General features: G+C 47.4%; 1 protein-coding gene across 2 annotated transcripts in view; it reads right to left on the minus strand.

Moving 5' to 3' along the window:
• The window catches only part of LOC119463135 (protein PALS2), a 67,725-nt gene extending 60,908 nt beyond the window's left edge, over nt 1-6,817 (minus strand). For both annotated transcript variants that reach the window (XM_037724115.2, XM_049668081.1), the window contains exon 1: nt 6,473-6,817. In XM_037724115.2, coding sequence (XP_037580043.1) covers nt 6,473-6,560 — 88 coding nt within the window. In that variant the 5' untranslated portion in view covers nt 6,561-6,817. The remainder of the gene's footprint in view (nt 1-6,472) is intronic.
• Between the last annotated feature and the right edge of the window lie 8,503 nt (nt 6,818-15,320).

Below are 15,320 nucleotides of genomic sequence, written 5' to 3' on the forward strand. Positions count from 1 at the left end.
GAAAAGAAAAAAAAAAAACGATAGGGGGCGGAGCGGGAGAGAACAGCTTGCTCATGGTATAAGAGCAACCGCAGCCAAAGTGAGCCTTCAGCCATGTGTGTATACTTCGCCGTGTTTCAGGAAACTCAGCCGACTTGTTAAACCAGCCTTCAGGGTTGAGTGTTTCGCCAGTTTCCACGAATGCTTGTCGAAGTAATTACTGACTGCCACCTACCATCAAGGCCTGCCAGAGCAAAATTGAACCGAAGAGGAAAAAGGCCGCCCCGCCTGTTGGACGTACTACACATACTCGCGGCGGGAACGCTTTCAAAATGCCATGCGCAAAATTGAAGCCGTGAATAGAGAGAGAGAATAAGAGATGACAGGAAGAGAGGGTAGCCAGCATAACTGTCCGGTTGGCTACCCTGCACCGGAGAGGGGAGAGAGAGAGCGAAAGAGTAGAAAAGATAGAAAAGATGAGCGCAAAAGAAGTTATGAAGGAAATCTGTCCGCAAAAGCACGAGGAAGGCAATTGACGACTACAGTGTTTCATTTAGCCCCGAAGGCTGCCGTCGCAGTAATCGCAACGCGTCGCCGCTGTGTCGGTCGAATATTCCTGCATTCGGCTGAAACTTACGTTCTCTCCTGCTGGCTGTTACAGAGCCCTCTCGCAAGGCCACATATGTCGTGTACAGAACAACGAGCTGCACTAAAAGAATAGTTCATTAACTGCATGGGTTTCAACGGCGACAATGAAGCTTGAGAACGCATGCAGCCATTCGCGAAGCACATCTACTTTCGCATCACACCGAGAGCTCAGTGAAACGACCTGTCGAACTTGCCATTGGCGTATATCCGCGAACTGGAAACGTGCAATTTCCGGTTCTTGCTCTTGGTTCGCGTGTATTCATCAAGAGGCACACATTGAAGCGTCTTAGCGCTCGAATGCGTACATATACGTTGTGCGTCTCCATAACCTCTCCTCGAGTGCACAAATAAGACGTTCACAAATGAATTCCTTTTTTTTTTTTCAAGAAAACAGTAATGGACAAGATACGACCAAACTGGTAACTTAACTCCAAGGCAACTCCAAGGCAAGAAAGCCAATGCTGCGCCCACGCCTGCATGATCGCAGCCCGCACACACATCATTTGTAACCGACGCTCGAAGACACCTTTCTCGCCTCACAAAAATCGCCATAATTTCCCGGGTGCATTGGGTTTCCACATTGATGTGCGTATACGTTCATAATCTTTTTTGCAACTCTTTGTCACTGCAGAAGGAAAGGTAACGGAAAGGGAAATGAAAGGCGTTGTGTAAACAAGGGCACTAGAGGTTAATAATGCGTATTCTTCGATCGAAAGGAGAGAGAGAGAGAGATAGAGGGAGGGAGAAAGACGCTTAGGTTGTAGGACCCTTATGCACCCTTATGTGAGTGCGATGTGATGACCGCGCATGCTTTCATTAAGCGCGATTAATAGCTGAAAAGTTATATGGTGGCGCCCGGCCAGCATAACTTCCGAGGCCTGACGCACTCGGTCTTTTGAAGGTGCTTCTCAGTCGTTTCGTTGCGGAAGAAGAGACTTTGCATTTTAGCGTCTTCCTTTCATTTTTTTTTTCTTCTTATCGTTGGTTCCGGAAAGAAAGAAGGATCTTCATGTAAAAACAGTGCTTTACCGGCGTATTTTAGCTTATACAGGTTACTCTGCAGAAGAAGCGAAACAGAGGTACAGCAAGTTAACTGGCGCACCGCGCGAGAAACCGACTCTCAGTGAGGTACAGATAAAAAGAAACAGGTTTTACTAATCATGCACTGCGTCTCAAATATATATGGCAATATCGGAGCGCAATAATTTAAGAATGTAACAGGCGTTAAATAATGAAAAGGTTGGGCAGACGTGCCATATATATTATGGTCGTCCACTAGTCAGACTACGTTCGCGAGCTCAGTTTTCATCGCAAGCAGCGAATCTCGGGCCAACGTGTCCTCGCACCGCCCAACCGGTTGTCTGCACTGCCAGACGCTGCCAATGCAAACTGAGTGGGAAGACGCTGCGAGAAAGGGTCAGACTCGCAGGGTCGCACCGTACCAGAAATCGTGTACCGGGTGTTTCGCGAAATGCGTTCGAAGTCCATTAAAACGGGGAAGATGTGATATAACTGAATGATTTCTTCTGGATGGCTTTGACCCCAGAGGCATACATTTGAAAATGACCCGGTGTAGTAATTAGATAAGTAATTATGCAAATTATACTAATTAACTTTCTACTCAAAAGAGCCATGTGATTGATCCCAATGGAAGATTGGAAGCGCACCTTCAGGAGGGTTCATAACCGTTTTCAAAAGTGCAAAAAATTGGCGTTGCTAATTTTTACAGCCTGCATGATGAATCCCGGCCAATTTTAAGCAGAACTTAAGCGAAACTGAGCAGCCGAAGAGCGCAACTGTCACGCCCTTAGTAGACGCTCATGCATGACGTAAGTGCCATAGCAGGTCACATCCGGGCGAGCGTGAAGCGAGTGAGATCGCGGCTTGATAAGGACTCTCGCTTGATGCTCGCCCACCGGTGAGGCGCGGGCAGTCGATCACGTCACTCACGGGCGTTCGCTATGGGCGTGACAGTTGCGCTCCTAGGCTGTTCAGGGCCGCTATTTTGTAGCGATGCATTTTACGATGCTAATATCGTTTCGGCGCTTCGTCAGTCTAAGAGCAACGCTCCGCCCGCTTTATCAACGGAATCAGCCGGCCGTGAGCGATGGATGATAAGACTGGCATAGAATCGAGCGGAAGGAATCGCTACAGAATAGTGGCCCAGTTTCGCTTTTATGTGCCACATTGGGCAGAATTCATCGCGCTCTAAAAATTAGCAACTGTAAACTTTCTTGCGCTTCCGGAAACCATTATGAGCCCCTGGGATGGCGCGCTTCAGGCCTTCCATTGGTATCAATCGCATATGGCTGTTTTAGTTAAAATTTGATTAGTCGAACTTGCATAATTACTTCGTTAATTACTGCACTGAGTCATCTCAAATGTATGTCTCTGTGCTAAAAGCAATCCAGAGGAAATCGTTCAATTATCCTACCTTTCCTATATTTTAAACAATTTCGAACGCATTTCTTGAAAAACCCTACATAGCTTCGGTGCTTGAGCCGTATACATAACGCCAGCCTATCCTGGCCAACAGATTCGAGGGTTACAGCAGCTATACCTTCGTGGTTCACGCAGCAAAGTTAAAGATTCCGAGCGTATATCGCTCCGTTTAGAATCTGGGCGCGTTCGCCTTAGATCGTGCATGAAGGTAATCGGTATGTGTATTAAGTGCAGTATAGAACGGGCCTCTATATACAACTAACGCCTCTACAACGAAATGAGCTGCATAAGGAAGGAATGCTTATCTCCCGGCGGAATTCCTATCTTTCACATGCATTGTGAACGCCTTTACAAACGAACATCACTGCAACGAATTTGCCTGTACAAAGAAGGAATATAGCAGTCCCCCCGACGGCTGATTTGTTGCTGTATACAACGAACTCTACGCGTATATAGTGACGCCGCCACTGGCCTGAACTGCGCTCTGCGCTAACGGAGGCGCTAGCGACGCACTTGACGAACGTGCCGGTGTCAGCTAGTATCCCAGTCCTGATGTACTGCTCCAGAAAGCGCTGAATACGTATGCTGCTTGCTGTAACACAGCAGCGGGCGAGACTGCTAACGAGTACGTCGCCTTTGAACGAGGCTTCCGTATGGAAGCAGACACATCTTGCTTCTAAAGTTGTATTTCGACGGTGTACGTCTTTCTTTGTCTTGTTTCACCCCGACCAGACGGACTTCCGTCGAACTCTCGATTATTTCACTAGGTATCTCTTTAATTCATGTTAAACATTTTTTTTTCTTTTGTTGAACAACGAAGCGACCTGCATAACGAAAGATTTTGCAAATCCCAAGTTATTTGTTGTAAAAGCGTTTGATTGTATATCTTTTAAGACCTACCGCAACGATCGTTCGCAGCTCACTCACATATTAACGTATTCGCAGCGCATAGCTTTACTCTCCGTCATAGATCTTTCTTGCGGGGGACCTCCCGCCCCGAATCGCTCATCCTGGGCGTTTCCTTCGACGCAGGAAGCTATAAAAACGAGGGCTGCACCATCGCGCATACCTACGCGATCCTATACAATAACTCGGCAGCATTTCTCGCCATCATACGTTCGTTGAGACATAGCTGCCTGGCTTTCTTTCTTCTTTCTTTTAGTGCTGCAGTGTACGTATACATTTGGCTCGCCAAACATTATATAACACATACAGCGTAATCGTGCGTAAGCCTCTCTCCCGCACCGTTACAGAAGGAAGGCTACGCTAAACTAAAACTGTCTAATAACTCGGCAGCATTTCTCGCCATCATACGTTCGTTGAGACATAGCTGCCTGGCTTTCTTCTTTCTTTTTTAATGCTGCAGTGTACGTATACATTTGGCTCGCCAAACATTATATAACACATACAGCGTAATCGTGCGTAAGCCTCTCTCCCGCACCGTTACAGAAGAAAGGCTAACGAAACGGGTATGTTGCACGGAGTTATACGGAAGCTTCCTCGACTGCCGTTTCGCGAAGGGTAACCTGAATGTAGGATAAAAGCAGCGCGCGAATCCAGCCGCGCAGCAGATGCAGCCCCCGTGGAAGCGTTCCCGTTTCCATGGCGCGCGCACGGGCTACAAGTGCCTGTCGTGGCTGGCGCAGCTGCACGCGCACAGCATGTGCGAGGAAACCGCTGGCGTCCCAAATTTTCAGTGCATTATATACATTCAGAAAAGTAAAAGGGCAAGCATGTGTAAGCAACCCTCATGTGCTGTACACGCAGCTGCCCTGCCGGATATCACGACTGGTTTAGAAACGTCACTCCTTGCTCACTGCGAAAGAGTAAATAAATATAGCGACATTTTTTAATAGAAGACCGAGGGTTGTGCAGATATAGTTTTTATATTAGTGCACCGTCCCCCATTTCCAATTTTAAGAGTGGCAGAGAGGGTGCGGTTGACTCTTATGCGAATCAGTTGACACACAGAGCGACAGCTATTTCCCGAGTCATGAAAGTGCAGGTTTGTATACGCTCGTGTGACAAAAGTACTAAATCTTTGTTTACATTGCAATTTTCTTCAGTCCCTGCAGCCGTTAAGAAAGAAAGAAAGAAAGAAAGAAAGAAAGAAAGAAAGAAAGAAAGAAAGAAAGAAAGAATGAAAGGAATAAAATGTAGCATCAGTACATAGCGTAACCGGCCCAGGCATATTGTTTATAATGGCGTGCAAAATTCGAATATTAATTTTGAGACTGAATCGAATACGAATTGAATGGTGCCAGAATCTAATCGAATAACTTTAGGATAAAAAACAGCCGTTTTCATCTTTAATCTAAAACGATGTTCATATCCTATAGTATTCACAATGTTAGCAAGTTTCTGCCATAACATTGTACGTTATGAATCGTTTTTAATTATAAATCCAAATGGAGCATTCGGAACAAATAAGCAGTTTGTTCGCATATACCCAGGCCTCTTCGGAGAGTGCGAATAATCGCGGTTTGGAATGATACATCTGGCTCACTGAGCGAGGTATAGCTTGCTCCACTACGTAACTTCTCGCGTTTTATGTCTACTATATATGGCCGCCGGGATAAAAGTTACCAGACTTTTTCTCCAATTTTATGCTTTATTGCGCACAGTATTTAACCAGTATTTAAACTACTCGAAAACTATTCTGAAAATATTCGTATTTGCGAATACCTAGTCGAATTGGTACAGTTTTTCTATTTGTTATTCGAGATTCTCGAATATTCACACAGCCTTAATAGTATCCCTAATGTCGTATGCGGCGAAAGTGTCGTGTCTTGTAATGAGACTTGCTCTCGCGTACGCTCGTGCGACCGCAAGTATTAAAAGAACCACAGTATTTAGAGGAGCTCCAGGCACCATCCATGATTAAACCTCGATATATATCTACCAAGATTATTGTGCTCTCACGCCTTTGAGCGGAGAAACTACCGAGCACTTCTTAAACGGGCGGTTGCGAATTAGACGAATTATGCCATCATATTCCAAGCGCACCAAGTAGCATGATAAGCATATGTAATTCAATACCTCGGCTAGCTATACGTACTACCGATTGCTGCCTCGTATTTTGTGTCGCACATCAGAAACGAAGAACCCGCAGCCCCCAGTCCACCGTCAACGGTATTATTATTATTATGCGCCCATTCTTCCCAGCCATGCTTTCGAAGTGCCTGTAATTACTAGTGTATCGGAACAGACATGGAGCAACACGCTTGCGCGACGCTCGCAATAAGCGTCTCTCCTACAAGGCCACTTCGCCGCCGAAGCTCCCACGTGCGCGGCGACCACACGCGCGCGCCGGGAGGCAGAGGATGGGTCCGGCGGCCGTGCAGTCGATGCAATCCCCGAGCGCGCCTACACACGCCTTCCCTCTCATTCGGTGTATACTCACTGCCTTGCTTCTGCTGGTTGAGCTGCTCGGTGCTGCGTAGCAGCCTGCGGCCGTCATCGTCTGCCACATGCCCGCCGCACAGGACCATATTTCGCCACCCCGCAACCGCGGGCTGGCCTGCTGAGGGACTTTGCCGGGTCCCGGGTTCGCACCAAGAGCGGTCGGAGATAACAAACACAGCGCTCTGCGCACACACAACGCGCGCGCGCGCGCGAGGAAAAAAGCGCCTGCTACGTGCGCCCGCCGAGAAGCAACACGGCGAAGAGGAGCAACGGTCAGGAGAACACGCTCGCGGAGGAGCTGCCGGGCAACTTTCAAACTGGGACCCGTGTCGGCGGCGATGCTTGTCGGCTGCCCGGACGCCGCCGGGAGATTGGGTCGCGGAGGACCACGCGTCCGCCGCGCGGCGCGCCAGGCGCAAGGTCGCGCCGGTCACGACGCATGCGCAGCTGCTGGAGCGCCGATTTTGGATTCCCCCCAGCGGCCTGCCGAGGGTACTCCACATGCACCGCACCTCGCGACTCGTTTCTTTATTGCATTCGAGGGGAGCCAACCTTTGGTGCTTCCGCTGGGCACGGTATGTCGAGGGCTGGTCCGATCGGAGCGGCACAGTTTGTGCTGCCTGCGCATAGAGAGCGCGCGTGTGCACGGTAATGACCGGTCCTGCGGTACCTCCTCGATGGAGGTGCCCGCGAGGAAGCGGGAGAAAGTGTGATGCGGCTGAACGATTGAATCTGGCCTCGGAGTGTCTTGCTCGCACATGCAACCAAAACGCCGCGGCACTTGATTCTAATGCACGTGGCTGGGCTGATTCACCTTAGTTTCGCAATTTCGCGGTTCATTTCAGATATATACTGGCGTTCAGGACCATCCAACGCACCTAACCCACAGATGTAGCACTGTACAACATGCTGAAGAACACTTTTAGCTCTCATCGCTTTTATTTGTTATTTTCGTTGCGAAAATAAGGAAACTTGATAAATATACGGATGCGTTTATACGCAGAGTATTATGCGCAGCTTTAATTGCGAAGCTTAAAGGTACACTAAAGAGAAACATTAAATCAGTTTCGACTGATAAAGTGTCTTTCAAAACTCATTTTCATTATTTTGGCGGTAGGCGGTCGATTGCTAAAGAGAAAATGAAGGCCGAACTTCCATTTTGTTTTTTAACTGCACGCGCCGCAACGCCAGCGTCGGTTCGTCAGTGACGTCACAGATCTTAAAGTGTTTTCTCGTATTCGGGTCGTTGTGGCTGAGTTAACGTGCTCGAAATTTGCAAAGTTCAGTCTGTGGCTCCTGTAGAATACAATGTATAGGCCATATTTACCCGATAAAAATTTGACTATAGGCTCGAGCAGCCGCCGTCGAAATCCATGACGTCACGGCAAGCTGGTGCGGGAACTTCACGGCGGCGTCGCCACCCGTGTTTCGCTTTTCGGTATTGTAGTAGGGTAACTTACTAATACAGCTCAACTTAGCATATATATATATATATATATATATATATATATATATATATATATATATATATATATATCAAAGAATACAAGCACGTACGAAAAAATAACAGGGCTTCACACTGCCGTATCACTCGCGGGACCGTCCTTCGTCCCGTGGCCGAAACGTCAGCCAAGTTTTGTTATTTTTTTCTTTGTGCTTCTATTCTTTGAATTATTTCTCTGCCGGATCCTGTGATTTTATCCTTCACTGATATATATATATATATATGAACGAGAAGAAAGGGAACCGAGGGGCCCGATTATTATTAATCATATCATAATAAGCCAACAAACAATGACACCAAGGAAAACATAGGGGAAATTACTTGTACTTACTAAATTGAATTAAATAAAATGATAAATTAATGGAAATGAAAATGGAAACAAGTGATTTTCCCTATGTTGTCCTTGGTGTCATTGTTTGTTGGCTTCTTATGCTATATATGTATATATATATATATATATATATATATATATATACACGAGGATAAGTAAAAAATTATCCGCAATTTTGACATAACTCTTCTTACATTGTTCGTGCTGACCTGCGTCCCTGTTTATTTTATTGTTATGCTGTTGTGGTCATGCTATGAAAGTTTGATCCTAATTCTTCCATTTGTATTCCTTTTGTCGTAGATAATCATGGCCGCTCCATTAGAAGTTTGCACCAAAGAGGACCAACAAGCAGTGATCCGGTTTTTGTGGTCGGAAGGTGTATCAGGGGCCGCAATCCATCAAAGACTTTCGGCACAATACGGGAACAGTGTCTTGCAGCAACCGAGTGTCTACGAATGGATTAAAAAAAATTTAAATGGCGGAGTTCAAAAGGCGGATCCACTTGGAATTAATTCTCAAAATGACGCCAGTTTCGAGATTATAATTCCCGAACTTTGCGGAGAAATGCATTGGCGTTCCAGTTAAGTTTGTGCTTCAATGCATAAAGCGACGTTTTGTTAAGAAACTAACTGGAACGCCAATGCATTTCTCCGCAAAGTTTGGGAATTAATATCTCAAAACTGGTGTCATCCAGAGAATTCGCTACAAGTGGATCCGCCTTGCGAACTCCACAGCTACAATTTGTAAATTGCAATATGGGCCATCAGGTAATTAGTTTAAAACTTAATTAGTGAATTAGTGAACACACACACACACACACACACATATATATATATATATATATATATATATGTGTGTGTGTGTGTGTGTGTGTGTGTGTGTGTGTGTGTGTGTGTGTGTGTGTGTGTGTGTGTGTGTGTGTGTGTGTGTGTGTGTGTGTGTGTGTGAACGAGAGAAGGGAAACCGAATGGCTCGATTTTTGGTGTTAATCATGACCATATAAAGCCATATATTTCCTTTTCTCCATTGTCTGTTGCCTTTATATAGTGATATATATATATATATATATTGACCCTTTTCGCGGCGCTCCCGTGGGCGGTGCCATGTTTGATCACGTGGTGACTAGTCCATTGCTTGCCTCAGCCGCCTCCGTTGCCTCCGCGTTTACAATGCAAGCGCGTGACGCCGGAACCGCTGTTTGGACGCGTATCGTAGACGGTGAGTGCGTGCACGACACGAAGCTTTGACCACAGCTTTAGAGGACATGTAAGTGCTTTCAGAGCTCATTAAGCCTTGTCCGAACGGCGTGAGCAGCGTATACGGTGCTTGTACTAAAAGCGGGGCTAGAAATGTATTCCAAACTGTCCAAACTTTCCGCTTATGAATTAAATCGGGATCAGTGCGCTCTGCGTTCTTTATTTGGCAAACATTTTGAAACAGCGGCTAGTCATATTTCTGACTCAGTAAAGTTCCTCGGTGCGGCCACTATCTGATTGTTTATTTTCAGCGTAATCACTCGCGGGTGTGCTCTGCTGCGATAAATTTGTTGTTGCTGTGCACAAAGCTTGGAATTTAAATGTTCTGTACTTTGTGGTAGCTCGTAGCAAACACGTATTATCGCTAGTCCCTCGCTTACTCTGTGGACCGTCACGAAACATTCAGCTTCCAACATTCGTGTCTTGTCGGTGTAGTCGCCGTCACTCATGCTTCGGCACACTGATTCAAGTGCGCGCCTATTCACTCACACGTTGGCGATAGGGTGGGCGTAAGTTTTCGTGCGAGTAAGGGTGGATGTGTGTAGATAGCGTGCGGGAAGCTTACTATGCCAGTAAGTGGCACTACTTCCTTTTGTAACGAGCGGTACTCCCTCTTATGTGCCGACGTTCCGGAGTTGAAGTCCTTTCTTTGGAGGTTATCTATGCAGCGCAGGCGGTTGAATTATATTTTTGTATCCTTAAGGAAAGCCGTGCCTCGCGAAGGGCGGCAACACAGGCAGTCCTTATGTGGCAGCGGCGACACAGGTCGATTCCATTCATTAATATGTGAATCACTATTTTTGCAGCGAACTACCGCACACGTCTTCCCTTTACCGTTACACATTTTGCAGTTTGATTTGGGCATAGTGCATTAGCGCACACCCAGTTGCATTTTCGCCAGCTGATCGCACAGTAGCAGGGTAGAAGCAGTAATGGTTTCGTATTTGTGTGCATTCGCTGAGGCAACGTATGGCGCGCGGCCGAAAGCGCCATCTCGTTCCTGTAGAGCAAACTGCTCCGCGAAAAGGGTCAATATATATATATATATATATATATATATATATATATACATACATACATACATACATACATACATACATACATACATACATACATACATACATACATATAGTTTACCCTGAGCTAAGGAAACGCACCCTATATCCATGTGCGGCTACACTTGCTTTCTTCTAACTTCTTTTCAGCCACCCAAGCTGCGCGGCAACGATCCCTCCTCGAAACAACAGGAAGTCGCATCCGCTTTTGCTTTGTTCGATTGATGCAAAATCGAACAGCAACAGCAGAGACAGCACGTCTGGCCGTGCGTAGAACCGTCGTGACAGCCCAATGCACGCTGTTTCATCCATCAAGTTCTGGACGCCATGTGCGGAAGCAGTGGCAGCTCTCGATCACCACGACCGACATCACGAACTCGTCTCGCTCACCTGATGGGACACGTAACAGCACTGAAGACAGTGTTATTTGTTCTTAAATTTACGTGTAAATTCTCTATCTCCCTTCGTAGCTCCGCACCCTATTTGTTTGTTCGCCGACAATTTTTTTTACCCTCAATTTTCTTCCGTTCAGCTTGAGCCAAAGCAATTTGTTGATGGGATCGGCGCATGACTGCACGTTTTTGGAAGGGCTTATTACACTTATACACACTGTTACCTGAGTTGTCGCAAGCTCCACAAGGGCACTGTGTGCAATACGTCCAGCACACTCACCTATTTACTCTCTCTGTTTCGCGTTACTCGTACAACGCTGTTCTTTTGCGGTGAGTGAAGCGTCACACAGACTTCACGTTATCATCTGTGCCTGTCCCGTAGAAAGGGATTTACTACCGTGTAATAACACCTAACCACTCATACCTTATGGTCCAAATTTCGCACAGTGGGCTGTGGTGAAGGATTGACCATCTGGATTTCCTTAACGTGCACTCAAAGTACGCGAAGACTATCGCGTTCCATCTCCCATCGGAATGCGGCCATGTGACCGCGATTCGAACCTTCGACCTCGTGCTCGGAAAGCAAAACGCCATAGCCACAGCCACGGGCGTATAGATAAGGGGAACCGACTCTTTTGGCACGTAAAACCGCAGAAAAAAGAAGAAGACTCTTTACTGAATGTTAACGCGGTGCTGCCCCGTAGCGGCTTGCAGCAGAGACATTTTGCATTTGGCACAATAATCTTATCGTTATAGACATCCAGAAGGAAGCGTCGCAACGACACGAATTCCTCTCTCATTCTTCCCTTGACGGCGATTGTCTCCACTCTCAGCAACGTCGCAGGATGGAGCCACATTCCCTCCTGGAACCGTGATGGTTACTGGAGGCGCGTACACTTGCCCACCTGTGTTATACCTTTGTTCAGCGATATTGTGACAAAAGGAAGGAGGAGAAGCGGGGGAGGGGGAGGGGAGCGCAAACAAACGGCGAGCGCTGGATGAGAACTGATAACAGCGCGGCGCTGGCACCGGAGAGGCAGAACGTCCCAAAGTTGCCCTAGCGCTCCAATAATTGTAATATTTTCAAGCTTATAACAGTGTCATCTATAGCTTTTAGAGGGCGGTTATCGTATTGTTTTGTGGGTGCGGTCGAAGGAGCGGTTTTTGTCAGCTAAATACTAACCACGTAGACATTTCTTTGCAACTGCAGTTCCTGATGTTTTCAAGTTTCTGCGGTTGCTGCGACTGCTTATGCACTCCGTGTGCATCTTTACGTGTGCGCGCAGCTAGTGCTATTTTCCTCTCTTCTTTCTCTCTTTTCGCCCCTTTATCCCCTCCCCCAGTGCAAACCGAACGTGCATCTGGTTAAACTTCCTGCCTTTCCTTTCTTCTCTCTCTCTCTCCTTGTAATTACGTTTGTGGTGATTATTACTTGCGCCCAAGCATACGAGATACGAATTGTTCGCGTTTTAACAAATTTCTTGTAAATATCAGCGTCGATTCTACGCAAGAATGCTTTTATTTCATTCCTACCGTCCGCAACGACCATTCACCGATCTTGGCGATAACGGTGACTTTAGAACAAATGCGTGAAATGAATCGGATTGCTGATCGCGTGACCTCGTCCTCTATCAATCACGCAATATGCCTTGCGATGCACTTATCGTGCACTCCAAAGGGAGAGCGAAGGGAGCGTTGGCAACTCATTCTGTGGAGGTAACGTACCGCTTGTCCCGTGTTAACTACATTTCCGAGAGTTCTCCTACCTCCCAGTAAAGTATACGCTCTCTCCGATTTGTCGCCAGCAGAGTAAACCTATACTCTGTCGAGGAGTATAAGAACTGCCAGAAATGGACAAGCATGCAGTTACTCCCGGACAATAGAATTTCCATCACTCCATTTTTTTTTTTTTTTGAATGTGCATTCACGCTTTGCCCATCAACGATTCACTGCATCAGACCTTTCGCCAGGGTGGTTCCCCGTGATATAGGTCGCATATCGCTTCGCCGCTGTGTGCACAAAGCAGTGCCAGAAGGGACGTTGGCCTCTGTTTCTGGGCAACTGTCCTGATGAACGGCGCGTGGTGTTCAGTGCACTGATGAAAACATATGTTACTGTTGTGGAGATGTGTGTACCGGTGCATATTTCTGAATGATCAACACAGGATTGCACTGGCCTGCACAATCGCTGTGCATATCCCTCTTCTCGGTCGTCAGCATCCTTCATCACACCTTTGCCTCCCCTTTTCCCCTACCCCTGTGCAAAGTAGCAGGCTATGGCGCGCTGGCCTATGCCGACCTCTCTGCGTTCTTTCAAATTCCCTTTACAAGTCTGTGGTATAGCGCGGCTGGGGGCTATCTGCATTCCTCAGCAGCGGTGTCCGGTAGAGCTAATACTAACTGGCAAACTTCTACCAGGAGATCGGCCTTCACCTTGAAGGCTGACAGGTGGCCAATACCACCAGAAGCGGAAAAAACAACATCATATAGCCTGATTTCTTACCTTTCTGGGTTATTTTTATTTTGTGTTTTTGTCTGCTGTACTTTTGGTAGCGCCCCACCCTTAGGTGTTTTTTCCGCTCATGCTTACATTACATTTTTCACAGGCGCATTTGATGGTCTCGCGTATGCATATCGAAAGAGAAGTTAGGGAGAGTTGATCGCAGTACATCTTGGCGTAAATTGAACTGTGCACGGTTCGAAAAGGCGAAGACAGAAAGCACTCACGACGCAACATCCGCTGCCACAGTTAAATATAACCCGCTGCCCGTGGACACCCTGCTAACTCATCAGGTCATGCGCATTAATTGCGTACGCTCTGTCAAATACCCTGTAGCCCTGTAGCGAAAACTAGACAAAATTGTGAACAATGAGTGCTATACCCTCTGTTTCTACTTGTCATCTTCATTTTCAAAATACAGAGAGAAGTGTTAATATTTTTTTTGCATTCGCCATGAACAACTGCCAACACACTTTACTGGGCGCATGTGCCATATCTGTATAGACGCAAACATGAAAATCAGCAAACGTCTTTTGTGTTATCGATAACTCATCGAACGTGCACGCAGGAATCAAAAGATAAATTTCGCCCATTTGCCAACGGCGGTCAACAGTTCATCCTAGAGAAAAGCATGCCATTGTTTTCAGCCATGATCAGTATAGAAGGTAATTAGGTCTAGAGATACCGACTATCCGCAGCCACGCAACTTATCAGGTGACACTCGACACATGAGATGCGTCGTCGAATCAGCGCTATAACCGTGAGCACGGCTCCTGGCACACCTTATCGGTGAAGGCGTCGTCCGGCTGTGACATGAGTACATGCAACGAGATTTATGCCGCCTGTCTGCTGCCGCGTCTGTCTCCGTCGTCACTCCACTGCGCGATCCGCGTGGGAAAGCAGTCGCCAGGGGACCCTCCCAGGCATTGTCTGGCCGGATGGGGCAACCCCACGCACCCGTTGTTCCGCGCTGGAATTCAGCCGCACATAGCCTGTTTTCGCCGGAGTCCGCGCGAACACCGGAAACCGAGGCGTAATGGGCCCCTGGTGGAGAGACAAAAGGAGCGCGCTCTCTCGGTTCCGGGACGCTGCTCGCAGTTGGGCGCCCGAACGGACCGCCCTCCCGCTCTGGGCACGACGCCGCGTATATACAGAGCTACTGCGGTATATACTGCTGGACAGCAGCGCTCTTCGCTCGCAAACAGTCCTCCGCTCTTGTGGTGCGCGGTCAGCCGATGGCCGTTGTGCGAAAAGCGCGCCGCATGCGACAGCCGACTCATCCGGGGCCATTGCGATAGCGTCAGACAAAACACCGCTCTCTCTCTCTCTCATCACCTCACTGCCGAAGTGTTGCCAGGACTGAACCGCAACTGCTTGGCATGAATGAAAGGAGAAGCTCATGCCGTGGAACCAGCGAGACGGACTTGAAACGGCTTTCAGGTTACGATAAAGGTCCCGTCATCCTGTCCTCCCTGTTCGCGATGCGGAAGGACGTGATGAATTTGGACCAACAAGCAAATAGGTCTACCATCATCACCACCATCATCATCATGTTTTCATGTCCTCTGCACGACGAAGGCCTGTCCCAGCGATTCCTACGTGCATGCACCTGCAAATTTCCTATAATTTCATTACCCCACACAATTTTCTGCCGTCCTCGACTGCGTTTCCCTTCCCTTGGCACCCATTTTGTAACTCGAATGGTTCATCGGTTATCTGCCCTACGCATTGCATGGTTGCCCAGCTCCATTTTTTTAAATGTAAACTAGAATATCGGCTATCGGCCTATCAATACAAGGCCAAATAAGT

Source organism: Dermacentor silvarum, chromosome 1, assembly GCF_013339745.2.
Source record: "Dermacentor silvarum isolate Dsil-2018 chromosome 1, BIME_Dsil_1.4, whole genome shotgun sequence".
Classification (NCBI taxonomy): Eukaryota; Metazoa; Arthropoda; class Arachnida; order Ixodida; family Ixodidae; genus Dermacentor; species Dermacentor silvarum.